This window comes from Camellia sinensis, chromosome 11 (genome assembly GCF_055761805.1).
Source record: "Camellia sinensis isolate YWXY chromosome 11, ASM5576180v1, whole genome shotgun sequence".
Lineage (NCBI taxonomy): Eukaryota > Viridiplantae > Streptophyta > Magnoliopsida > Ericales > Theaceae > Camellia > Camellia sinensis.
The window spans coordinates 73,697,095-73,723,882 of record NC_138971.1 but is presented as its reverse complement, the minus strand read 5'-3'; the positions used below and the strand labels follow the sequence as shown (position 1 = coordinate 73,723,882).

At 40.5% G+C, this 26,788-nt stretch overlaps 1 protein-coding gene across 19 annotated transcripts; it reads right to left on the bottom strand.

Annotated features, from left to right (window-relative positions):
• Window positions 1–2,147: 2,147 nt before the first annotated feature.
• LOC114304932 (CBL-interacting serine/threonine-protein kinase 9) lies at window positions 2,148–7,863 on the bottom strand. 19 transcript variants are annotated; one of them, XM_028250076.2, is made up of 10 exons: window positions 7,633–7,863; window positions 6,025–6,062; window positions 5,566–5,667; window positions 4,930–5,016; window positions 4,010–4,343; window positions 3,752–3,823; window positions 3,418–3,525; window positions 3,179–3,259; window positions 2,535–2,587; window positions 2,148–2,410 (listed from the first exon to the last, which is right to left on the bottom strand). In XM_028250076.2, exons 1-5 carry the CDS (start codon window positions 7,700–7,702, stop codon window positions 4,338–4,340), a joined length of 303 nt encoding a protein of 100 aa, XP_028105877.2. In that variant the 5' UTR covers window positions 7,703–7,863; the 3' UTR covers window positions 2,148–2,410; window positions 2,535–2,587; window positions 3,179–3,259; window positions 3,418–3,525; window positions 3,752–3,823; window positions 4,010–4,337. The 19 variants fall into 19 exon arrangements, with proteins under 19 accessions (XP_028105877.2, XP_082750260.1, XP_082750251.1 ...); XM_082894134.1 differs by having other exon boundaries at window positions 5,566–5,645; window positions 6,582–7,800; XM_082894125.1 differs by lacking the exon at window positions 4,930–5,016 and adding an exon at window positions 6,582–6,683 and having other exon boundaries at window positions 7,077–7,800.
• Window positions 7,864–26,788: the final 18,925 nt, after the last annotated feature.

Here is a 26,788-nt window from a genome sequence, read left to right as displayed (position 1 = left end):
AGTCCAAGGAAAGAGAGGGCCACCGCACCGCCTTGCAAAAATTCTTTTAACAGATCAGAGAGTATCGATTGCGGCTGAATCCTCAGAAATGTACATTTGGTGTTACAGTAGGGAAAATGCTGGGGTTCTTGATCACACAGAGAGGTATTGAGGTCGATCCTTCCAAAATCAAGGCCATCTTAGAAATGCCACCATGGAAGACTGAAAAGGAGGTGCGAGGCTTTCTGGGTAAAGTGCAATTCATAAGATGGTTTATTGTAAAATTAACCTTGACTTGTGAACCACTCTTTGGTCTCCTGAACAAAGGAAAGAAGTTTCAATGGGACGGCCGATGCCAAGTCGCTTTCGAGCAGATCAAACAATATTTACAGAACCCGCCTGTGTTGTCACCGCCTGAGCCGGGGAAACCGTTGATTCTGTACCTATCAGTGACTGAAACGACAATGGATTGCATGCTCACACAGGAGTCTAAGGACAAAGTAGAGAAGGCTATCTACTACCTGAGCAAGAAAATGCTGGATTACGAGACCCGCTACACTCCGCTGGAGAAGACTTTTCTGGCCATGGTATTGGCTACCAGGAAGCTACGGCACTACCTCTTAGCTCACTCTGTAATACTGGTTTCGAGATTAGATCCCACCAAATATCTCTTCAAGAAACCGGCACTTATGGGTAGACTAGCCCGTTGGTTGCTTCTGCTTTCCGAATTTGATCTGAAGTACATGATGCGCAAGTCAGTGAAAGAGAGAGCGGTAACAGAGTTCCTAGTCGATCACCCAGTTGAAGGGGATGAAGCAGTTGAGTATCTGTTTCCAGACAAGGCCATTCTATATGTCGAAGAAGAGACTTGGACGATGTACTTTGACGGAGCATCAAACCAATATGGGTATGGGATAGGGGTGTTGTTGATAGCACCCGACAATTCCCTTATATCTCTAGCATTCAAACTCTGGTTCAAAGTGTCGAACGATGAAGCAAAGTCTGAGGCGTGTATTGCTGGATTAGAAGCTGCCTTGGAACTAGGGACAAAACAGTTGGATGTCATCGGGGACTCGAACCTTGTTGTATCTCAAGCTAAAGGAGATTAGAAAGTTAAAGAAGAAAATATGAGAATTTATCACCAGACCTTAGATGTTCTGATTCCTTGGTTTGAGATACTAAACTTCACTCATCTGTTAAGGGGGAACAACAGGTTCGCTGATTCATTAGCAACTCTATCTTCTATGATAGACATCCCTTTCAGAGTCCGGATGCGTCCGATCATCATTGAATAGAAATTCGTGCCAGCCTACGAGCTAATTGCTGCCACAGATGAGGTATAAGATCAAAATCCCTGGTATTACGACATCTGGAACTTCTTGGAAAAGGAAGCGTATCCACTAGGGGCAAATGCCAAAGATAAGAAGGCAATTCGAAGAATGGTTGCTCAGTTCATCATCTGCGGGCGTGAAGTGTTCAAGAGGGGTCATCTCGGGATGCATAAACTGTGTGTTGATACTAAAAAATCCAAGCGCCTGATGGAGGCCATCCATGGAGGAGAGTGTGGAGCGCAGATGAGCGGGGTAATGCTAGCCCGGAAGATCCTTAGACAAGGTTATTACTGCTCAACCATGGAGGAGGATTGTATTGGCACTAATACAAATACAGATAAAGATCACACTTTTTTTGTGTGATGTATGTTTTTTAATCACACTTTTTAAGTTTTATTAAAGTGTGGTCTTTGGGAGTGTGATTAAAAAGGGTCATTTTTAATCACACTTTTTAAGTGTCATTAAGAAATGCTTTCATCACATCTTTTAAGTGTGATTAATAATATTTAGATCACACCTTTTAAGTGTGATTAAAAACATTTAGATCACACTTGGTAAGTGTGATTAATAATATTTAGATCACACCTTTTAAATGTGATTAAAAACATTTAGATCACATTAGATCACATCTTTTAAGTGTGATTAAAAATATTAGATCACACATTTTAAGTGTGATTAAAAACATTTAGATCACATCTTTTAAGTGTGATTAATAACTAATAAAATCTGTGATAAAAAAAATTCGACATATTTGATGAATAATTAATATTATTTTTGTACGCGCATTTGAAGAATATAATACACACTATATACTATATTTTGAATCACAACCATATATTGAATGGAATAACGTCATATATTTCATAAATGAAAGTTAAATGTTCAAAAGTATATACAAAGAAATTAATAAAAAAAAATGTACCTGTGATTACATATATTAAAAAATTAAAAACACTTGAAAAAACTAAGTTCTTGACTGCTTTCAAAGCCATGTGGTTCGGCTCGTCAAAAGGCAAGTATCCAGCCATAAGAACAAACAGAATGACCCCACAAGAGCATATATCAGCTGCTGTACCATCATAACCTTTATCGGTGAGCACCTGATAGAATGGGGGGCAAAAAAGAAAGAAAGAAAGAAGTATCACAAATGCAAGAAACTAATAAGAAAAGGAAAAAATTTTGCATCAAAGCGACCATCCATTTCCATTACATCATAATTGATACCTCAGGAGCAACATAATTTGGGTTCCACAGGCAGTGTGAAACAGCACGTCTTCCTACAGTAAACAAGGTAGTCAGTCTTTGATTAAGCAAAGCCACAACACTAACTTATATTGATGAATGAGGGTTAGGTTTAAGGCAATCCATAACTTATGTGTCTGAATGATATTGAGATCATATAACCTCAATGTGGATTAGATCAAGTCTTAAAAAATGGTACTGAATGTTTTCAAAGTGTCGAAATCTAGATGATGCATAATACAGAATCTTATGAAGAAGTCAACTAATAAAACTAAACTGCCTCCTTGATTTGGGGAACTAATATAAAAAGAGGGAAAGGAAAGACACAAATCATAAAAAAAAAGTTCATTTCCAAATTAATAGAAACCAGAAATGAACAAGCCACTGAAGGACAGAAGAAAAACTAATGGCCACATTATTCCTAAGGAATTCCTTTCAGAGCAGGGCACTGCTCCTGGCCAGAAAGGTAGTTTCTGGACTAGGTGATTTTAGTAAACCAAATAGACTGCAAAATTGACTCAGTGCTGCAACCACTTTTAAAAATTTAACGTTCAATTTATTAACACCCACCTGCTAAAAATCTGCTCTTAGATGAGGAAATTGTTGCAAACTCACATAATACTTACCCGCACTTGCTGGGAAAATGCACTCAATCCAAAGTCTGAAACCTTGAGAACACCAAATGAGTCTAGAAGCAGGTTCTCGGGCTGCAAAAGATGCAGGGTAATGCAAATTTCAGAGTCATGGTCGAATAGATAGCCAAAGAAACCAAATTACTGTTAGATAATAAATTCTTTTTTATAGGAAAAAAATTAGAATAAATACATTAATTAATCAATGAAACATGTAAGAAAGTTTGTTAAACCTTTAAGTCTCTATGGTACATGCCTCTACTGTGGCAGTAGTCTACGGCATTAATGAGCTGCTGAAAATATCTCCTAGCCTCATCCTCTTTAAGTCTTCCTAGTTTGGCCTAGTTATAAAAGGGTCAATAAGGGAATATTATCAGACAAATACAAGACTCGGTACCCACATGATTTACATAAATGAGCATCAATAGAACACACATTACCACAACAAAATGGTAAGCATGACATGAGCAAATGCCTAAATTAAGATGTAATGCATTACACAATTGATTATATTATGAATGAAATTATAGGTGCTCAGAGAGTAGAAGCTCAAAAAACAATGCTTACTATTTTGTCAAAAAGCTCGCCCTCGCCAACATACTCGAGCACAATATAGATCTTTGTCTTGCTTGCCATAACCTATTTTCAAGCATAGAAAAAGGATGCATTAACATGTAAAACATGAAGCACTTAGACCATCATATTTCTAGTAGTGCGAAGAGCATTCAATTCCTTTTAAATTCTGCTCATAAATATCAAAAAAACTTTAAAAAATGTTGTAACAAATAGACATATAGGATAGGCTACTAGTAGTTAGTTAATTACCTTGGCATAGCAATTGACTCTTCTTAATCTGGCTTTCCTGTAAGATGGGCGCACATTAAGGGCAGCAGTCCAGTCCTTGATTGCTTTCTCAAATTGACTAAGTTTGGACCTGCAAGTGGCTCTGTTGCACAACAACACCGAGTTGTAGGGGTCATGGCCGAGTCCCTCTCCATATGCAACACAAGCCTCTGAGTATCTTTATCCCCTGAACAAATCGTTACCGTTGGATTGAGCCATTGCCACCGCCCGTGTCCTCCTAACCACAATGTTCACTTCCTTGTTGCTTGAGTCCAGCCGTGCTGCTCTTTGAGCCGCTGCTATTGCATCATCAAATCTGTCAACATAAATACACGACTTCCCACTCATTAAATTTTTTTTTTTTTTTATAATCAAAGGTGTTGGATAGTTGTTTTGTTATACCAACAAAACACAATTCAACAAATGAAAAACTAAAAAACAAGAGGTGACCAAACCTTTTGAATAAATTAAATCATATGAATAAATTAAAAAACTATCAAAGGTGTTGGATAGTTGTTTTGTTATATATATCAGTAATTTTTAAAACCTAACTTGATTGGTAATTAGATCATTATGGAATTTGAATTAATTAAATCATATGACCAAACCTTCATTTTTCTTATTATTTTGAACAAATTAAACCTTACAGCCAATTTGACGAGTGCTTGGAGGTATGATTTAATTTGTTTAAATTGTAAAATTATCTTTTTGCCCATTAGGTTAGACTTTGACTGTTATTGATTTGGACTGGCATCTCCAACTGGATCACATGAATTGAATTTAGAGACTTTAGAAATTAAGTAGATGAAATTATTGTTTAATGATGAAACAGAAAAAATGACGATAGTTTAGCATATGAAAGTTCAACTAACCCAAGATGAAATAAGTGAAAACATAGTTACATCAGAGACAATTTGAAAATAATATAGACATGCTGCATTGTTTGGATCTATATTCATATATTCACCATAGCAACTTTGTTTAGTTGACTGCAAAAGGACATATAAAGATCACATTGTATTTATAATTGTAAGATATGAAGTGAGGTTAATTATGGTAAAGAGTAAAATCATCTTTTGTGTAAAAGCACAATCCCAAGGATAAGGTATTTGGCAAAGCAATGATGAAAGCAAGGATTGTTTTTTGTAGGGTTAATTATATTTTTGATTCCTAAAATATGAGTTTTGTGTCATTTTGATTTTTAATGTTCAAACTGTCAATTTGGTGCCTAATGAATAAAATTTCAATTTGATTTTCAACGTTTAAATTGTGTCAAATGGAGAAAGAAAGAGACCTCATGCACCCATTTATTACACCGGTGGTGATTCCTATATTTTCTTTTAAATTTTATTTTAGTTCATCTAATTTTGCACATGATATTTTTTTGTTTAAAATTCTAATGATATATAAGAGAGGGACCACATTACAATAAAATTAAAAGTGTAGGATTCAAATTAAAACTTCAGTTAAACTATAGGGACTAATAATATAATTTACCTCAAAACATTAAAAATAAAGAAAAAAAAATGGAATTGTACCTCATAGATTTCATCTGAAATGAGTGATACACGATGAGCATATGGGATAGCTGAATTTTGGTCATCATGGACATCTGTCACTGGATTGCCCAACAAATATCCCTAATGATCACTCCCATTCAAAGAAAACAAAAATGAAAAAAAATAATAATAATAAATGAATTAATAAAATTATGAACTGAAAATTCTTATCTGTTTGGTTGTGTTTTTGTTATTTGTTTTCATTTTTTATTTTTTGAAGACAAAATAATGAAAAGTTTGAAAGTATCCATCATTTTCATTTTTGAGTGAAAAAAAAAATTAAAAATAACTTTTTGATGTTCTATTTCCTAAAAATGAATTGTTTTAAAAAAATTCCAAAAAAGTTTCATGAAGAAGGAAAACAAAAAACAAAAAACACAACTAAACAATTGGAATAAGCTGAACACTTGATTAAAGTTTTAAAACTAGATCATGTACTTGTAGGTTCATTGTTGGTTGATGCCCAAGTTCATTACCTACAAAAAACAAAGTTAGTCACCGCAAAGGTAGAAAAGTTTTACCATTTTTTCTATTCTATTTATAAACTACTAATTTCATCTATAAAATTCTGATTTCATTTCATATAATTTAATTGAAAATAGTTCAACCAAACCAATAATCATAGAAACCTAACCAACTGGGCCAAAATATAATTTTACAATTTTAACAACATAAATCACACAACCAAACTCCTATCTTTGGACTTATGCTATATTAAACAATTTACACTCTATAGCCAAACACATAGGTTGATTATATTGTTTCAGTTGTTCAAATTTTGAAATGACATTTCTACCCATCAAATTAGGATTTAACAATTATTGATTTGGACAACTGTCTCTAATTAGACCACATCAGCTGAAATTAGAAATAGAGACTTAATAGATGAAATTAATAATTTAAGGATAAAATAAAAAACAAGGAAGATAATTTAAGAGATAAAAATAAAGTTAGTAAAAATAATAAGAAAAAAAGTTTTTGTGAACACAAGGTACCGGTTAAAATTTCCTGAACAATGATGGAACAACCAAACCAGAGTAGGAGTCACCACCAATGTACAATGGATTATCAAGAAACTTGAGATGATCAATCAGCCACTAGGTCACAATAAAATAAAATAAATGAGATGAAGAGTTTAATTAGTTTTAACTATAAGGATGCAATAATAGTGCAATTAACCTTTTTCCATCCAAACAAGAAATATAAACCAAGAGTAAATCAAAAGTGGACACAGAATTTTCACATTATGGAATACAAATTATCTCAGATTTGTGTCCCATTCTTCAACAATTCATTTGTTTGCTATTTATTTGATTTTCCCCCAAAATCAAACTAAACTAACCCAAAATACCAAAGACAGGCTCATTTTAACTGAACCCATATAATGAAAAACCAATACTCAAAATTTCTATAGTTTGATTGATTATTCCTGTATTTTCTTGGCACCCAAACAGAAATAACTATAATATAAAATGAGGAAATCTTCTTACCTTCATCTTAAGGCAACTCTGACTCGGAAAATCTCAATGACCATAAGCAACTCAGTCCAATAATCAAAAGCACAACAGTGTTTCTATGAAGAATAAGAAGAGAAGAGAAGAAGAGAAGAGAAAAATACCCAACAATATGGCAATGTTTCACACAGGTATTTTATCAAACACAAGAAGGGATTTTACACCGTCTCCCTCGCCCAACCCTCTTATAGCTCCCCAACCTCTTCATTCCCCTTAGGAACCCCTATCCCACCTGGTTACACTTCCCCTTCCGCCCCTTGCCACAGCCCCTCCAACCCTCTACTACCATAGATCCATTGCCTCTTTCCCTCTTATCCACAACCACAAAACTACTCTTTTTCTCCACCACAATCTGAAATGCCCGCCCTTTCCCTCCCTACTATAGCACCACTAGCCCTCCTCTCACACCGCACCTCCCGTTACACCATTCCATCCCCACCACAGCGCCACCACGTTACCGAAAACCCTTACCCCACAATTAAACAACAGAGAGAGAGAGAGAGAGACAAAGAGAGAGAGAGAGAGGCCATACCTTTGTAAGGGAGAAGGGATGGCGAGTGCACTGTGTGGGAGATTGGAAGAGGCTGAAGAGATGTTGACATTGAGCATACAATGAGGTGCTAGGGTTTTATTTGGAAAAAGTCTCAAAACGATTTGTCCTTTACAAATTCTTGTTTTGCCTGCTAAGAGTAATGGAAGAGAAAAAGGCACCAGTGTGGGATATATTATTATATAAAAACAATATATTCAAAACTATCTACAATCACATTAATTAAAAGGTGTGAATAAAAAATATACATATAATCACATTTAATTTAAAAATAAAATAAAAAATAAATATTATTATATTCAATTAAATTAAGTATGATTAAAATATCAATCTAATTTTTTTTTATCACACTTTCAATAAAAGTGAGATATTTTTATTTGTCAAAGTGTAATCTTTAACTATTTTTGTAGTAGTGATAGAATCACACTTTAATTAGAAGGTGTGGTTAAAAAATATGTATATATAATCACACTTATTTAAAAAGTGTGATTAAAAAGTAATAGTGTATCTATAATCACACTTTAATTAGAATGTGTGATTAAAAAATATATAAATACTCACACTTTAATTAGAATGTGTGATTAAAAAATATATATATAATCACACTTGTTTAAAAAGTGTGATTAAAAAGTAGTAGTGTATATATAATCACACTTTTAATTAGAATGTGTGATTAAAACATATATATATATATATATATAATCACACTTAATTGAAAAGTGACATAAAAAATAAATATTATCACACTCAATTAAATTAAGTGTGATTAAAATATCAATCTAATTTTTTTTATCACACTTCCAACAAAAGTGAGATCTTTTTTTTTTGTCAAAGTGTGATCTTTAACTATTTTTGTAGTAGTGGGCTTTGTTCGGTGATGCCACAAATGTTATATCCATGCAAACCGCATGAACATTCCGCCGTCAAAGCTGTACAACATGACTTCACCATGGCTGTTTTCAGTCTGGGGGATTGATGTAATTGGGGCTGTCACTCCGAAAGGGTCCAATGGGTATGAGTACATTTTGGTAGCAATAGACTGCTTCACGAAGTGGGTTGAGGCCCAATCTTACGCCGTGTTGAAGGCATCGCATGTCGCTAAGCTCATCAGAAACAACATCATCTGTCGCTACGGGGTCCCGAATGAGATTATTTCAGATAACAGTTCCTATTTCAAGAAGGAGGTGATCGACTTGTTGGAGAAGTACAACGTGGATTTTCATAAGTCATCTACATATCGGCCGCAAACCAACGGAGCAGTTGAGGCCGCCAACAAGAACATCAAGCACATTCTGCAGAAGATGGTGGAAACCTACAGAGACTGGCCAAATAAGCTGCCATTCGCTCTTTGGGGCTACCGGACTTCAATTCAAACTTCTACGGGGGCAACTCCGTATTCCTTGGTTTATGGGATAGAGGCTGTTCTGCCTATCGAAGTTGAGGTTCCGTCATTACAGGTATTGGCTAAGTGTCAGATAGCTGAGGTAGATTGGCAGCAAAGCAGGTTCGAAGAACTCATGCTCTTTGACGAGAGAAGGCTGAAAGCACTGTATCACGCCCAGGGTTATCAACGAAGAATTGTCAGGGCTTTCAACAAGAAGGTTAAGTCCAGGAATTTGAAGGAAGGGGATCTTGTGCTCAAAGACAACTGAGCTCCCATCCACGACCCTAGGGGCAAGTTCAGACCCAATTGGACTGGGCCTTACATCATCAAGTCTATCTGGTCGAGTGGAGCTGTCGTTCTGATGGACCTAGATGTCCTAGAGTTCTCACAGCCGATCAACATGGACAGGTTGAAGAAATACTATCCCCGAGTGGCTCGCTAGGCCGAAAACCCGAAAGGGCGACCTAGGCAAAAGTTAGAGCATGAAAAATTTGAAATAATAAAAATTGAGCTCGCAAGGTTGAAAACCCGGAAAGGGTGACCTTGGCAAAAGTTAGAGCGCAAAAGGAGAGTGTTAATACACGAGTGAACCTCAGCCGAACTACGTCAGGCTTGATTCCTATCTTTGGGATACGTAGGCAACTTCATTTTGAAGTCCAGCCATAAACACTTTCCCGATCAACTTTGTCCATGTGATCTTGTTGGTCATCTCTGTCTATTCTGTATTCAAGAGCTCAGTTGTGGTCTCCAGTGCAGTGCTATTCAGACTAGGGGCAACTTTCCAGTTGCTGGGATCCAGGGTTGTACATCTCAGTGATAGATCTCGGGCGTGTCCAGTTTTGATCCATATCAAAAATGGTTTTGAAAAGTTTTAATAAAAGTTGATTTTACTCAAATTAATCTTTTTACGACTTAGACCATTTTTGGACCAAACGAAAAATTTTTAGTACCCACAACCTTCAATTACATTGATTTCAGTATAGAGTTCTCCTACTCTTGAATACAAATTGAAGTTGCTTTTTATTACATTCATAAAGAAAACTTGAAAGTATTGATTAAAGCAATAAATTCGGGGCATAGTCAAGTCAGGCGTTCATGCGCCCCCTCCTAGAGCTTGCGGAAGCCTCTGATGCCAAAGTAGGCCGAACCTGCGCCTCCTCATCAAGCCAAGCTATGCACTCATCAGAGAGGCTGCAACTGAAAGTGGGAGCGGGGGCCAGAAGTTCTCTCGTCCTCCACACTGTGACATACCGAGCTAGTTGTGCGCCTCGGACTGGAAATACAGCAGGATACTCTATCTCCTCCTCCGGGCAAGTCTGATCATGTCCAAATTGGCGTTGGAATCGAAATGGAAAATAAAAGACACAGTGTGTCAGGCCGATCAACTGAATCCCGGGCTGGCGAGACATGCTGTAACTCATCGCCGACAGATTGAGCCAAGGGTAGCGCCAAGCAATGCTGACAGTGGATAGACTGCACATCCATTGGCACCACCATCCCTCATCAAGGGCATCGACTAGACATCGCCAGAAGAAATAGCCGCGAGCTGAATATGCTGGGTATGAGTCCACAACCTTCAACTTTTTCATCAACCATATCTGGGGAGGGATGAAAAATGAGAGATTAAAGAATAGAGAGATGTACGTGGAGAGAAAAGTGAGAAAAGGGTTTTGAGAGGAAAATCGAGCCTGAGGGCCGAGTGATGTGAGAAACATATGTGAGATAGGATGGGAAACATTACCTGCAGCAGTAGTGGACTCCCCGTGAATCTAGTCATCTCCTGGCGATGGAAAGCATCCAAGCACATCAGCGTCTCAGCTAGTGACATGACAATGCAACTCTTGCCCTCTTTTAAGCCTTGGGCAACCTCAATCAAATGGACGCTAGACCCTCCGGAGCTTGAGGCAAGCAAGAAATGAGACAGCACACACAAGCAGAGGGTATATCGTCGAAAACCCTGCCGATGATGGTCGCCGCAGTCACCGGCATCAGAAAATTGATGAATCAAGCTGGGGATGCCCAATTCCCCATCGCATATCAAAGACCAAGCATCATGCATAGTGAGCCCGCACATCTGTCCTAAGGCTTGGATGTGGCCGAAGCGGAATTGTGGCAAAATCTCTTCATCGCACTCGGACTCCATCAAAGCATGGAAGTCTTCGAAAGTGGGGCATATCTCTTGTCCGCCAAAGCTAAAGACATGAGTTACCGGATTCCAACACCTTGCTGCGGCATGGAGGAATGGAAAACGCAGCGGGGTGCGACTCAGCGTGAATAGTGTATTTATTCTGAAGCCCCGGAAGCTCAGCTTTTCCGAGCCATCCAAGTTGGCAATCCAATTTGTGAGATTTTGGATGAGAAATGCCTCCATTTGGTGCAAAACTAAGTTAGAATGAAGGAACCACGAGGCTAGAACCTTTATGGAGGATAAGGCACTGTTTAGAGGACATATGGCAACAATCTGGTGGTCCCCAACATAACTGGCCGGCCAGCCAGTTTTTCTGGTCTGCAGACCAAAAAAGTGGTCGGCCAGCCCTTTTGTTGGTCGGCCATGAGCAAAAAAGTAGTTTTCATCCACTTCTTGCCTCCAACAGGGAGTTCCTAGCCTTCCCATGTGCTGAGAGTGCTGAAGGTTTGAGTTTACCTCTATTTTGGATGCGTTATATCGCTTTGTTTATCCAAAATGCATTTGCTTATCGAGTTGTTGCTCTTTGTTTATTGAGTTGTTACTCTTTGGTTATCGAGTTGTTGCTCGTTGTTTATTGAGTTGTTGCTCTTTACTTATCGAGTTGTAAACTGGTTAAGGTCTTGTTGTTGTTTATTGAGTCAAGTTGTTTAGTTTGTTACGTTGGTTCACTACCTAACTTGACAATACACGATGTTCAAATTCCATTCACTTTCATTTTTGTGTAAAATGATGAGATGCGATGCTCAAAGTACAATTACAACACTTTTTGAACAAAAAGCTGTTTTCATTCCATCATGTTTTCTTTTTACAACATTTTACAACAGGGTACAAGTTTTAAATAAAATAAAACTGCCTAACGCTGTACAATGTGCTACAACTACTAGTAAAAAGAAAATAAAGTAAAAGCATCTGCATCGGTGCTATCTGACTCAAGGTCGAGAGGCCCTCTTCATCCTCTTCGGCTGAGTAGCCTCTGCACCACCGCCGCCGGCACCCCGGTCTGAATCAAAGCCGCCATCCTCGGAATCCTCCTCGGCGTCACCTCCGTCCTCAGACCCGAAACCAAAGTCATCATCTCTACCCGCGGATGTCTCTGACTGAGGATGTGTCGACTCCTCCTCCTCGCTGGACTCGTCATCCTGTCTGGCAGGTGCTCTACGCCTCCCTCGGCCGCGAGTCAAGACCCCTCTCCCAGTTGCTCGAGAAGGCCTGGATGGCCCAGGCTGTAGCGGTGTGAACTGAAAAGGGAGTTTGAATACATCAGCCAGAGTATGTATATCAGATGCAGATGCAAGTATGGTGTATGGAATGTGTGCATGCAAAGATGGTATGTGAATGTGATGTGTTAGATGTGCTCTACACATGCAGTGAATCAATGCAGTGAGATGTTCAGTTTTAGTAAGCCATCAGAAGTATGATAAATACAAGGAAATTAAAAAGTACCGGAATGCCGGAGGCGTACAACAGCGTCTCCCTCCACAAGACCATACTCTCGAGTGAGGCCACCACCTCGAGCAACCCCGCAGTATATTCTCTGGGAGGCTGTAGATGCGAGTTCAAATCATCAGTGAATGAGTGAATGACAAAATATCTGCATGATAAATGAAAACTGTGGAACATACCGGTGGTGAGTCAGGGTCACTGACATATCGATGATCTGGCAATGGAGGCTCTAGTAGAATCTGGTATGGTGTCCCGTACTGCCAACCTGCCAGCTCAGTCAGAAGATCTGGCCATCCAGCATACTGCCTAATAGGGGGCATCCCCTACTCCCACCCCTCGATGTGCTGGCCCTGCTAGTCGAAGGAATGTCTCCAGCTCAGGCGCGACTCAAGAAAGGCATGTCAGTAGGTCTCCTCGTGGGGGTACAGACACTTGTCAGTAGAGGCATCAGGTATGTATGGACGTATGTCGCGTACTCCTTCTTCTCCAGGAAAAGAACTGCGTCAACACCCAACATAAGGTCATCAACCTCCCGAAGAGTGAGAGTCTCTATGGATCGCATATCCAGTGGAGGCGGTGAGGGGATCTCCTAAGCAAGATTACCCATTGTGTGGCGTATGAAGCGATCCCTGAGAAACCAAGCTTTGCCGACTGGTCCCTCAAACAAAACCCTATATCGGGAAGTGCCCCATGCCCCAGGGAACTAGAATCGAGAATACCCTGGCATGTCAATCCAAGGCTGCCGGGTGATCGGCGGGTAGCAAGTGCATAAAATGATTAGATGTCATAAATATGCAAGATGAATCAAAGCTGAAAGCATAAAGAACTGAGAGTTCTGGATTACCTCTGTCGCCCGTATGGTGTCAAAGAACTGCCTGAGGTATGGCAATGTCCCCGGGGCCTGGGCCAGCACCGACCCTCAAATCTGCATAAATACGGTATATCTAAAGGTGCCTCTACCTCTGACTTAGGGGTGAGTGTCGGGAAATAGGCAAAAACCCACAACTGTGAAAGGCAAGACAATGGCTGTCAGAATACAGAAAATGCAGAATGCTGAGTGCAGAATGCAGAGTATAGAATGTAATGTCTGCAATGTGTGCAGTGTGCAGTGTACAAATAATGAAAAGCAGAAATGTAAATCAAGAGGGAAAAATGTACCTCTCAGGCTCTCCAGTAGCCACCTACTATGGTCCCCCGCCCACGGGAGGTCGCGCTCATGTAGCAGTAAAGGGTAGCGAGGCCAGCGCCACCCTAGTCAAAGTGCCGAACCTGTGATAGGTCGACTAGAGCACTAAGAAGATAAAGCCCGACTGTGTTCCCCCTGTCGAAGAATAGTGTGGTCCCGAGAAGGAACATCAGAAATCCCCGGGCATACTGCTATATGGCCTCAACGGTCTCGGGCGTAGTCCTCCTGTACTGCTCGGAGAACCAGGTGTACCTGACCCTGCCTGATGATCTGTCGATCGGTGGATGGGCTCCGAGTAGATAAATCCAAGCTGCCTCCCAGTCACCCATATCGGTATCGTATGGGATCGGCTGGCCTGCCACATCGAGGCCCGTCAGTATAGAGAAGTCATACAGGGTCATCGTCATGTCCCCGGTGGCTAAGAAATGAAAGGAGTTGGTGGTGTCCCACCATCTCTTTACAAGTGCACCCAGAAGGGTCCTGCTCGCCGGATGACGTGATAACCCCATACAAAATGGGCCAAACCCTGCCTCATCAACGACATGCCAAACAGCATCTAGGAGCTCCATGCACCACTCCCTCGCTATGATCAATCCATAACCCCGTGTGAAACGGGATGCTACTTGCGTTCAGAATGAACAGATGTATTCAGTTTCAGAATGAAAAAAATGCTATGTTTTGAGCTGTGTGCCCGATGAAAAGAATGCTGCGTTTTGAGCTGTGTGCCCAATGAAAAGAATACTGTGTTATGAGCTGTGTGTCCAATGAAAAGAATACTGTGTTATGAGTTGTGTGTTCAGAATGAATAGTGTACTATACTATGAGCTGTGTGTTTAGAATGAATAATGTACTGTGTTATGAGCTGTGTGCCCAATGAAAAGAATACTGCATTATGAGCTGTGTGTTCAGAATGAACAGTGTACTGTGTCATGAGCTGTGTGTTCAGAATGAACAGTGTGCTGTGTTATGAGCTGCGTGTTCAGAATGAACAGTATGCTGTGTTATGAGCTGTGTGTTCAGAATGAATGGTGTACTATGTTTTGAGCTGTGTGTCCAGAATTAATAGAATACTGTGTTGCGAGCTGTGTGCTAAGTGAGCAGATTGTCATGTACGAGCTGCGTGCCAAATGAAGGATGCTGTGTTGCAAGTTGTGTTCAGAATGAGCAAAGCGCTGTGTATGTAAGTGTGTTTAGAATGAGAAGACATAATACATAGTGAAAGCATGAAGTGTGCAAGAAATGCAGAATACATCGCAGAAAATGTAAAAGTGAAGTATGCACCTCGCGCGCCTGATGAGACAAGTGGGACTCCGACTCCCATAATAGTAAGTCTGCGGGCACTCGCCATGCAAAATCGATGAAATGATGGAAGGTGCTGGGAGGTAGTATGTGCTCCTGCGGGTGGTACCTCTCCAGGTTGAACAGCTGAATCCTTAGAGGCAATGGCATAGCATCAGGCTCGTCCTCTACTCTCGGGGAGCCTTCGCCCTGTGGAATATCATTAGCCATCTGCAAAAATGAGCAAAAATGAGCAAAAAAGAGCAAAATGAGACAAAATTGCAAAAAGTCAACAAAAGCCAACTCTCGAGAAAAGAAAAAGTCAATGAAAGTCAAAGCCCAGGAAAAGGTGCTAAACTTCAAGAGAAACATACCTCAAGTGGTGAAAATGAAGAAAGAAGCTCTGAAAACAAATTCTAATCGGTTCAAGACGAAGAGAATCGAAAGTTTTCGCGAATCAACTTCGCGTGGGGCATTTGAAAACACGTATAGAGTGTGGATCTGAGAAGAAAATGGGTTTACGAAGGAAGAAGAATGTATTTCGGTAGTGGATGTGTGAGGAAAAGTGCTTTGGAGTTGAGTTTTTAAAGATCTTCATGTGAAAAGACCAAGGTGCCCCGAAGTTGTGTAAACTGGTCAGCCAGCCAGTTTTTCTGGTCGGCCGACCACTTTGGTGGTCAAAAAGTGGTCGGCCACAAGTCTAGGTGGTCAGCAGCCCTCCTAGGGTGGTCTCCATAGTCCCATTGTCCTCCCTATGTGTTTTTGTGATGATTGGAGTCCTCGGCTCTCGAGAAAGTGCAAGGAAAGTATACTTTTTTGGCTCAAATTGTCCCCGCGGGAACTTTGATTCAAGTCTTCGATGCGTGGCTCATCGTCACTCGTCAAAAGCAAGGCGTATCCTTTTTGAGTATGTTGTGACCCCTCCGAGAGGTAAATCAGAGGTCGCATTTGATTGGGTCTCGCTAAGGCTTGTATTTCCTTATTCGGCATTTTGTTTCAAATATGCTTTTGAAGTTGCACTGAAAATGCATTGTTAAGCACACCATTCATCGTATTGTTATGTACACCCATCTCGCACTGTTATGCTCGTTAGTTGCATTGTCATGCACCTTTTTACTTGCATTGTCACGCACGTCACTTGCATTGTCATGCACCTCTTTACTTGCGTTGTCACGCACGTCCCTTGCATTGTTATGCACCTCATTACTTGCGTTGTCACGCACGTTACTTGCATTGTTATGCACCCTCTTTACTTGCGTTGTCACGCACGTTACTTGCATTGTTATGCGCCCTCTTTACTTGTGTTGTCACGCACGTTACTTGCATTGTTATGCACCCACTTTACTTGCGTTGTCACGCACGTTCTACTTGCATTGTTATGCACACTTTACTTGTGTTGTCACGCATGTTCTATTTTCATTGTTATGCACTCCGCTTGCGTTGTCACGCACGTCTTACTTGCGTTGTTACGCACGCTTTACTTGCATTGTCTTGCACCTCTCTATTTACATTGCCACACACATTCAGTTGCATTGTTATGCACTCTTCACATGCGTTGTCACGCACGTTCCGCTTGCATTGTTATGCACCTCTCCACCCACGTTGTCACGCACACTTAGGTTGCATTGTCATGCACCTCTCCACCCGCGTTGTCACACACCCTTAGGTTGCATTGTCATGCACCTCTCCACCTGCGTTGTCATGCATATCCTATTCGCATTGTTATGTGCACATTCAGTTGCATTGTTATGCATTTCATTACTTGCGTTGTCACGCACATTCTACTTGCATTGTTATGCACTTTTCACTTGTGTTGTTATGCACGTTCAACCTACATTGTTATGCGTCCCTTTCAGTTGCATTGTTATGCATCATTTCACCTTCATTGTTATGCACGTTTTACCTACATGTGTGTCTACTATATTGTATCTGTCAAAGTTTCTTTTTTGTGTAGGCACAATATTGTATATACGGTTCATTTGAAGCTAGCACAACCAGACAATGTTGTATGTGTTTCAGTTAGAGGAACTCCAGGTGAGATCATTCATATTCCCGCTTAAAGTGTTGTATTTATTTTGCATAAATGCTTCATCACAGCTTTCTTTGCATGATCATAAGTTATGTTCGGCTTTGTGCATGTCATTTGTATCTTGCCCCTGCCTGCGGGCGCATCTCTTTGTTATCTTGCCTATTTGTCTAAATCTTCAGCCTTGTCAAAAATGGGTCATCTCTAGGCTTTGACATTCACTGCCGTCACTTCTTGACTTCTGAGTTCTGTCAAAGAGGGGCAACTATAGACACCCCATTTTTGACTGACCTTAAGACTCAGACGTCATCGATTGAGCACTCGGTGATTGTGCATGTTTGTGCTCGTTTTGAGTTTCTAGAGTTTTCGACTGAGTGCCTTGCCTCCGGGCCTCTGAACCCTTCGTGTTTTGGCTTGGTTTGTGGACCAAGCCTTGTTGACTTTTCCTGGAGGGAGAGAGAGGTCCGGGAGACCACTTTTTGTGGTCGTACACCACTTTTCCTTCTTGGAGACTAGTTTCCAGCTTCCGGAGTCTTCGGCCGTGCGCCTTGTCTCAGGAGCGCTTAACGTTCTCCTCTTGGCTTGGTTTCCGAACCATACCTTGCTGCCTTTGCCTAGAGGGACACTGAGGTCTGGGAGACCACTTTTTGTGGTCGTAGACCACTTTTCCCTCGTAGACCGCTTTTGGTGCCCGTAGACTAGTTTTCAAGGCTTCCAGCTGCGCACCTTGCCCCGCGGACTTTCGTCTTTCATCCTTTTTGGTTGGTTTTTGGCACAAACCTTGTTTTCCTTGCTTGAAGGGTGGAATGAGGGTTGGAGACCAGTTTCTCTCCCTGAAAACCATTTTTCTCCCCCGCCAGCCAGTTTTCTGGTCGACCAACTGGCCTTGGTGGCCTTTGGACCACCAAAAGTGGTCGGCCACCTTGCCACCACCTTGCTTTTTGTGTGCAGACCGCTCCTCCCCTTGGCCGACCACTTTGTCTGTTGGGAGACCACTTTCACTGGTCGGCTGACCAGTGTAAGTAGCTGGCCGACCACTTCAAGTGGTCGGCAGCTTTTCTTCAGATTTTGCGGAGTTTGTGGATGCCAGTTGTGCCAGCTAGAGTGCACAGATTGTATCCTCCATAAACATGTGTGGAGGGATTTAACCAAGCTTCTAGCTTCTCCAAGAAGCTAAAAAGGTTGGAGTTCTATAAGAGAGAAGCCTCTCTCCCTTCTCCAGGTTCAAAAAAACTTGTGAGAGCCATACATATATCTCCCACTCTATATTCCTATATTGGGGCCTTAAAGTGTGTTGTTTCTTCACCCTTGCACTACAACTGTTAGCCACACACCACCATCTCTGAGCTGAGATTCATGGAGGTGGTATTTGGGTCACAAAAGCTGGTTTTGGGTTGAAGAAGTTGTTGTTGTTGCAGTGCTTCAAGTGTAATCCTTTTTTCCTTTTTTTAAGCTTTGTTTTGGTTACACTTTTAACCATCTTTGCATGCTAATTTTGGCTTGACTCTAAACTATAAAAAGCTGCATTTTCAAGTGTTTGTTATGATTGTTTAAGGCTTTGTTTGTGTTGGGGGTCGTCTACCCCCCTTGGTACCTTATTTTGCCTTGTTTTGAGCTATCGTTTAAAGCCATTGGGACCACCTCTTTTGGACCTTCTCACCACTAAAACTCAGAGGAATTTCAGTGGTGGAAAGGGTGTTTTGAGATCCCAAATAGGAGGGGGGTCATCCCCTCCTCTCCTTGTATCTTGGTTACCTACTTTGTTGGCCTCATGTTGGAGCATGTTTATCTAGCATATATTGGCCCCATCTCAGCATTTTTTTGGCCTTATTTCAGTATGGCATACCTCTATTTTGGCTTGGTTTGGTCACCCTTTGCATGCTCCTTGCACTTGTAGTGTATTTCCATTCACTAGCTTAACATGCATCTTGCTTTTGACCATCACTCTAGCATGTTTTGGGCTCAACTCTAGCAAGCTTTTGGCCATGTTTTAGCATGCTTAAGCTCTGATTTGTGTTGTTTTGGTCATACATGTATTGCTTTGTATAGCCATGGTTCAATCTTGCTCACTAGCTTTGTGTATTGAGTCACTAGCATGCATTGCTTGGGCTATTTACATGATTTGGTATCATTTGATATGTGATTTCAATGCATGTGGTATGGTCATACACTCACATGTATCACTCTTTCAATGCATTGGAGAGGTTGTGCTTTTGCCTTAAAAATGAGCCATTGTGAATGCCATCTTGCCTAAGCTTGTGAGCTATCATTTCAGTGTGTTTTTGGTGTTACTTTGCCATGATATAACTCTGATTTTTGTTGGTTAAGTCATCTCATGCTTGGCTTTGGTAGGTGTAGTGTAATCCTCCTTGTTGGCCTTGCATGCTTGTTATTTTGGTCCTTCATGCTAGCTTGTTTTGGCTTTGCTCCATGCATGTTTTAGCATCATTTTGACATGCTCTAGGAGTGTTTTGGGTTGCATTGGTCATATGCTTCATGTATTGCATAGCTATAGTGCAAGTGCCTGTGCTAGTTTCAAGCTTTGAGCCTCCTAGTATGCTTCATTTGTAACATGTGCATTATTTGGCATCATTTCACATGTTATTTCAGAGCATATAGCATTGCCATGTTCCCACTCTTTCACCCTTTAAGTGCCTCTAAGGGTCATGCCATTGTTGCCTTGTTTATGGCCTAGCTTGTGTGCATGAGTGCCTAGACCTTTGAGCTCCTCTCTTATGTTTTGGTCTTTGTTTTGACCTATTTGAGCTCTGTTTATGGCTGGTTCATCCATTTGTGCCATTCATTGCATGCCTTTTGTGTAGTCCCATTCACTAGCTTTCATGTTTAAGGGCTCTTGCATGCCATACTTGTGTTGTTTGAGTGGTTTGGCACCATTTCATACATGATTTCAGAGCTTATGGTGTTGTCACACTTCCATGTTTGCCACTCCTTGATCATGTTTGAAAGTTGTGTTGTTATGCTTAGTTGATGGGCCCTCACATGAGCATGTGTTCTTGGCCCTTTTGTGCCTTAGTTTTGATGCATTTTGGCCACTGTTTTGGGCATGATTGAGGTCTGTCCATATTCGGTTTAAGTCCATATAGCACGTTGTTTGCATGTTGTTGCATTACATAGCCCTTGCATTGCATGTTGCTTGTGTATTGTCACATTGCATAGTGTTTACTTGTTGTTGCATGTTCATGTTGCATTGTATTGAGTTTGGCATGCTTGAGCTGCATTGCATGTTTGGATTGGACGTTGATCCAAACACGAGAAACAAGGGACGTTTCATACTTGAAGTGATGAAACGTACCTCAATTCTCGGTCAACGACCCTCTTGATCATGCATGATAGAGGTTAAGGCTTTTATGTGTTATTTGTGCATTCATTCACATTGATTGTGCAATCTTGGCTTCTCGGACATCGTGCATTGCGATGCTCAGTTGGTGGCCCGAGAGTCGAGAACTACACTCCCTTGAGCTCATGAAATGATAGGGAGAGTGGTTGTGCACACATATCTTGCAAATACATTGCCATGCCCCTTCTTGTTCTCTGTTGCAGCAAACTGGAGTTGGGCAGCATTTTCTGGTCAACCAACCAGTAAAAGTGGCTGGCCAACCACTTTTTCGGGTCTCCAGCAGAGGAAAGTGGTCGGTAGGTGGTCTACACCACCATAAATTGGTCGGCCACCCTTCTGGGAGTCCCCAAGATGGAGTAGAAGCTATCTGGAGCTTTGTGCAAAGTTCTGGGAACAATTGCAAATAGGGGCATCGTGATGGATTTCCAAATGAGGCGACCGAGCATGCATGCGCTTCTCGCTCCGAGGCCCTTTCTATTTGCTTTACTTAGTTAATTTGTTAGTTAATTATCTTTGTTTTGTAATAATTAGTTTGATTAGCTTAGATTGGCTAGTTAGCTTATTGTTCGGACCCTCCGTCGAGAGGGCACAACTGTTGTAATAAGTGTGCGTGTGTGTGATGCATGTCTTCCAACCACCATTTCTTTCTCCCTTTTATTTACCGGCTTTCGATGGTTAGTTTAGGATCATTTTCAATTAGCATCCTTATGCTTGCATTTTGCATCATTCATCTATCTTGCATGCACCGGGCTCGACGCATCATACAAACTGCATTGTATTTCAATACCAATTTGAATACATGTTATCTAGTTGCATTCATATGACATCTTAGAATAGCCGAGCCTATCTTAGTTGCATTTTTGCATGTGTTGCATTAAGCATTCTTAACATAGCTAGGATCATACATTGATTACTGACTAGCTTCTTTTTTGGTTCGGAGTACACTGTAAGTGTTTATGCTTTAGCATCTTTGCATGTGTGTAAGTGACTGCCATGATAGCGTGCTTTCCATGAGGCTAACTGCTTAAGTGATTAACTGTTTGAATGCCTGTGGGTGGAGGTTTGATTGCCTGAATTGAAACAACTCGATGATTGTGAGTTTTAAGCCCACTTGAAGTGGCAAAATCATGTTTTTCTAAGCCCACTTGAGGGTGGCAAATCCACGTCTTAGCCTACTTGCAAGTAGCACCTTCAAACCATTTTCGAAAAACAAACATGAGTTGTTATGTTCCAATGCGCGTGATTGAGTCTATACTTGTATGTCGTGCGCATCACATAGTAAGCTAGCTAATAAGCCAGAATAAGAACGCATGTGTTTTCAAAACCAACATATCATGTTGGTAGAGGCCAATCATTGATCGGGCGAGCGGGGGTGCTTATTGCATGACCTTCCCCTCTCGTACCCAAGTTCCCGAGCCGAGGCAACTTTGGTGATGACGGACATGTGGCCTTCGGCACAAGTCAAGGTTTCCTAAATTTCCCAAAAACAAAATATTTAGGTGGCGACTCTGAAATCTGGCAAAGCATTCTATGTTTGGCACTTCTTAATTAAAATCAGTTTTCCAAAATGATTTACCGAATTTGGACTCTTTGGTGATTTATCAGTCTTACATTGCACTTTGTGAGATTAAATTCAGAACCGTGACAGGAGTCCAAACTGTAGTAACTAAGAACAACGATTCGCGCCCTCGGGCGTGGAGCGGAGTCCGAGCGGTCTACACATTGGTACATGAAACACGTTATGTATTTGTTCCATACTTGGTGGTAGAGCAATACGATATGCAACTGGACCCACTCTTTCCAAAATTTAAAACAGACCTACATATCAAGGTGCTAATTTCCTTTTCTTGCCAAATCTTTTTTGCCCTTTCATCGGGGTGACTTTAACACCAACCTCAATTTCTAAATTCCTTATTCTGTGATCCGCATAACTCTTTTGCCAGCTTTGGACAGTTTTCAATCTTTGTTGAATGATCTTAATTTTCTAAGTTGTCAATTGTACAATTTCAAGCCCAAACAATGATCTATCGTCAACCTTGAACCAACACACTGGGGAGCGACATCTCCTTCCGTATAAATCTTTATATGGTGCCATTCCTATGCTTGAGTGGAAACTATTGTTGTATGCAAACTCTACAAATGGTAGATAGCACCCCTGAAAGTCCAAGACACACATCCGAAGCATATCCTCCACTGTTTGTATTGTTCTCTCTTATTGGCCATCAGTTTGTGGGTGGAATGCCGTACTAAACCTCAACTCTGTTCCCATTGCATCTTTTAAGCTTTGCCAAAATCTTGACACAAATTTTGGATCTTTATCGGATACAATTGAAACTAGAACACCATGTAATCGAACAATTTCATTTATATACACAGTAGCAAGTTTATCAGCATTATATTGAGTTTTCACGGATAGGAAGTGAGCAGATTTAGTTAGTCTATCAATAATAACCCATATGGAGTTCATACCTCGGGGTGTTTGGGGTAAGACAACAATAAAATCCATAGTTATGTGTTCCCACTTCCACTCTAGGATTGGGAGATGTTGAAGTAAACCCGCTGGTCTTTGGTGTTCCGCTTTTACTTGTTGACATTGTAAACATTTTGAAACAAACTCTGCAATTTCTTTCTTCATATTTGGCCACCAAAAAGTTTGCTTGAGATCTTGGTACATTTTAGTGTTACCGGGATACAGTGAAAATTTAGATTTATGCGCTTCCTCCACAATTCTTCTTTTAACTTCTGGAACATTTGGGACACACAACCTGTGTTTAAATTTCAACACTGAATTTTCAAGGGTTCACCCAGGCCTTGGCTTTGTTTCTATGTTATAACAAATTTTCTTAAGAAACTTATCTTTCATTTGCCTTTACTTGATTTCTTCAATAATTGTTGGTTGAGCTAACATTGCCTCTAACACTCCGCCTTGTTCACGTAGCACAATTTCCATTTCCATTCTTTCCAACTCAAGTAACAACTCTTTTCGCCCTGTGAGCAAACATTTTCAAATTCCCCATAACCTTTCTGCTAAGAGCATCTGCAACTGTATTACCTTTGCTAGGGTGGTAGTGGATTTGCAGGTCATAATCCTTAATGAGTTCTAACCACTGCCTTTGTCACATATTTAACTCCTTTTGAGTGAAGAAATACTTTAGACTTTTATGGTCGGTGTAGACCTCACATGCTGCACCATAAAAATAATGTCACCATAAAGCAAATACCACTGCAGGTGGCTCCAAGTCATGTGTGGGATAATTCTTTTCATGGGGCTTCAGTTAACGAGACGCATATGCAATGACCCTTCCATTTTGCATAAGTACACATCATAATCCTTTATAAGAGGCATCATTGTAAATAGCAAACCCCTACGTACCAGACGGTAGAGCAAAAACTGGTGCTATGGTTAACCTAGTTTTCAACTCCTGGAAGGCAGATTTCCTTTGTTTTGTCCACTCAAATAGAACACCCTTTTGGGTCAATTGGGTAAGTGGCACTGCAATCTTGGAAAAGTCTTTACCAAATCTCCAGTAGTATCTTACTAAACCAAAGAAGCTACGCACCTCTGTCACATTCATAGGGGTTGGCCAATTCACAATGGCTTCTATCTTGTGTGGGTCAACAGAAACACCCTCCTTATTAATTACATGCCCCAAGAACACCACTTCATGCAACCAAAATTCACATTGCTTCAATTTTGCATATAATTTCTTATATCTAAGTGTTTGAAGAATTAATCACAAATGGTTCTCATGAGCTTCAGTGTTTCTCGAATAAATGAGTGTATCATCAATAAATACAACTACAAATTCATCAAAGTACGGTGGAAAAACACGGTTCATTAAATCCATGAAGGCTACCAATGCATTAGTAACCCCGAATGGCATAACCAAAAATTCATAATGCCCGTACCTGGTCTGAAAAGCAGTCTTCTCAATGTCTTCGACTCTTACCATTAATTGATGATATCTAGATCTCAAATCTATCTTTCAAAAGACTTGCGCACCTTGCAGTTGATCAAATAAATCGTCAATCCTAGGCAAGGGATACTTCTTCTTTACAGGTCCTTTATTGAGCTCACGATAGTCATTACATAATCATAGTGTCCCATTATTTCTTTTTACAAAAAGAACTGGTTCACTCCAAGGCGAGGTACTCGGTCGAACGAACCCTTTATCAAGTAATTCTTGCAACGGTACCTTTAATTCTTTCATTTCAACCGGTGACATTCTATAAGGAGTTTTTGAAATTGGTTGAGTTCCCGGCACTATATCAATTACAAATTCAATTTCACGGTCCACCAACTCTCCTGGCAACTCCTCTGGGAAAACATCCGAAAATTCACGGACAATTGGAATATTATCAACACAGACATCTGTTGGTTGTCCATTCAGAATGCTACACAAATACCCGTGACAACCCTTTTGTAATAAGTTACACGCTTTCATGGCTGAGATCAAGTAAGGTGGAGGAATTACCTCCTGTCCTGTCAAAATAAATTCAGATTGTTTCAGAGGTCAAAAAACAACTTACTTAGACATACAATCAATAGTCACATGGTATTTACTTAGCCAATCCATTCCCAAAATTATATCAAAATAATCCATATCAAGAGCCATCAAATTAGCATAATTGAATATCCCCAATCAAGATCTCACATGTAGGATAAATAGAAGCACCTAACTTGGAGCCCCCAAATGGTGAAGACACACAACACATAATGCAATGATTCCATAGGTCTATTCAAATTACTAGCAAATGTTTTTGAAACAAATGATTGGGTGACGAATCAAATAACACACGAGCAGGGTGACTATTGATAAAGAATGTACTTGATACCACAGCCACCGTATTCTACACATCACCAGGAATCAGGGCAAAAACTCTTCCATGTCTAACATTCTTTCTAGTACTGGTAGGTTTTGTAGCAATCTTTGTTGTTGGTGCTGGAGTTGAGCTGGCTGAACTTGTAATGGTTCTATTCACATTTTGTCGTTCTCTCTGAGGACAATCCCTCACTAAGTGGCCCATTTTTCCACACTTAAAGCAAGCCCCAGTTACCTGATAACAAATCTTGCGGTGTCTTTTCCCACATTCTGGACAAATTGGCGCCGAGTCACGAGTAGAGGTGGAAATACTAGAGGTCCCCAAATTTGGTTTCTTATTCTGTGATGACACCATTCCCCTTTGTACTTGTGTACTTTGCCTCTTCCCTTTCCACTCAGAAATTTGTGTTTGAGCAGCTATATTACCTTCAACCATTTTCGCCTTTTTCCAGCACATCGACATATTTAGGCAATTTTAATACAGTGATCCGATAGAGAATGGTGTTTCTGAGTCCCCCTCAAATTTTCTTGCTTTCTTGTAGTTCGTATCCACCATGTATGGTGTGAAACGGGCAAGTTCTGCAAATTGTGCTTCATACTCTGCTACAGTTTTGTTTCCTTGCTTCAAATTCTTAGACTCTGTCACTTTTATGTCTCGTATACACTGTGGGAAATAGTTTTCATAGAAAAACTCCAAAAATCGAGCCCAATTCAATTCTTGTTGTTCATTTCTAGTGAGCATCCACCATCTCTGTGCTTCATGCCTAAGTACAAGGAAAGACCTCAAACAATTTCTCTATACACAACACTCATGCCTCTATTTTCATTGGGTCAATTCTTCCTTTGAACAATGGCGGTTCCATCTTCTTAAACTCTTTCGTGAGTGCAGTTGTTCGGTCTTCGACTTGGTGGTCTTGCACCACTGGTGGTGGTATAGGCATTGGTGGCGGTGGTGGTTGCTGTTGTTGTTGCTGTTGATGTCTCATAGCTTCTACCATGTCCATTATCATTCTTTCCAACCTACCAAGCCGTGTGGAGGTAGACTTCTCCACTTCATTTGCCCTTGTCCTCACCATGATCTATATAACAGAAAATTATAACACACACAAGGAAAATATTCACAAGTACAAATATTGGCAACGTGCCTCATATCATTTTCCATGTCACTTCCATATCATATGCAGGCATCATGAATTACGATTGCAACTTAAAACTTTTCTAGACTCCTTATTGCTCAATGGGACCAGTGTGTGAGGTATTAACTCATGCACTGATACCAAACTATCACGACCCAAATCCACCCCTAAAAATTTAGATCATGACTGGCCAGTAACCTCTTGATTACCTACGACCTCAGACAGATTACCGAGAATTCATAACAATGGGGCCTATCACGCCCCAAAAATATAACCATAAAATCAACCAAAATAAATATAATTAACTGCATGAGTC

What these genes read in the sequence shown, in the direction of transcription:
- LOC114304932 (XM_082894127.1), bottom strand. Translation starts at nt 3,820, where the DNA reads ATGGCAAGCAAGACAAAGATCTATATTGTGCTCGAGTATGTTGGCGAG. An exon ending in GCGAGCTTTTTGACAAAATA is followed by an intron (nt 3,526 to 3,751) that starts GTAAGCATTGTT and finishes TTTTATAACTAG; the next exon opens with GCCAAACTAGGAAGACTTAA. An exon ending in CAAATTATGTTGCTCCTGAG is followed by an intron (nt 2,411 to 2,534) that starts GTATCAATTATG and finishes CCATTCTATCAG; the next exon opens with GTGCTCACCGATAAAGGTTA.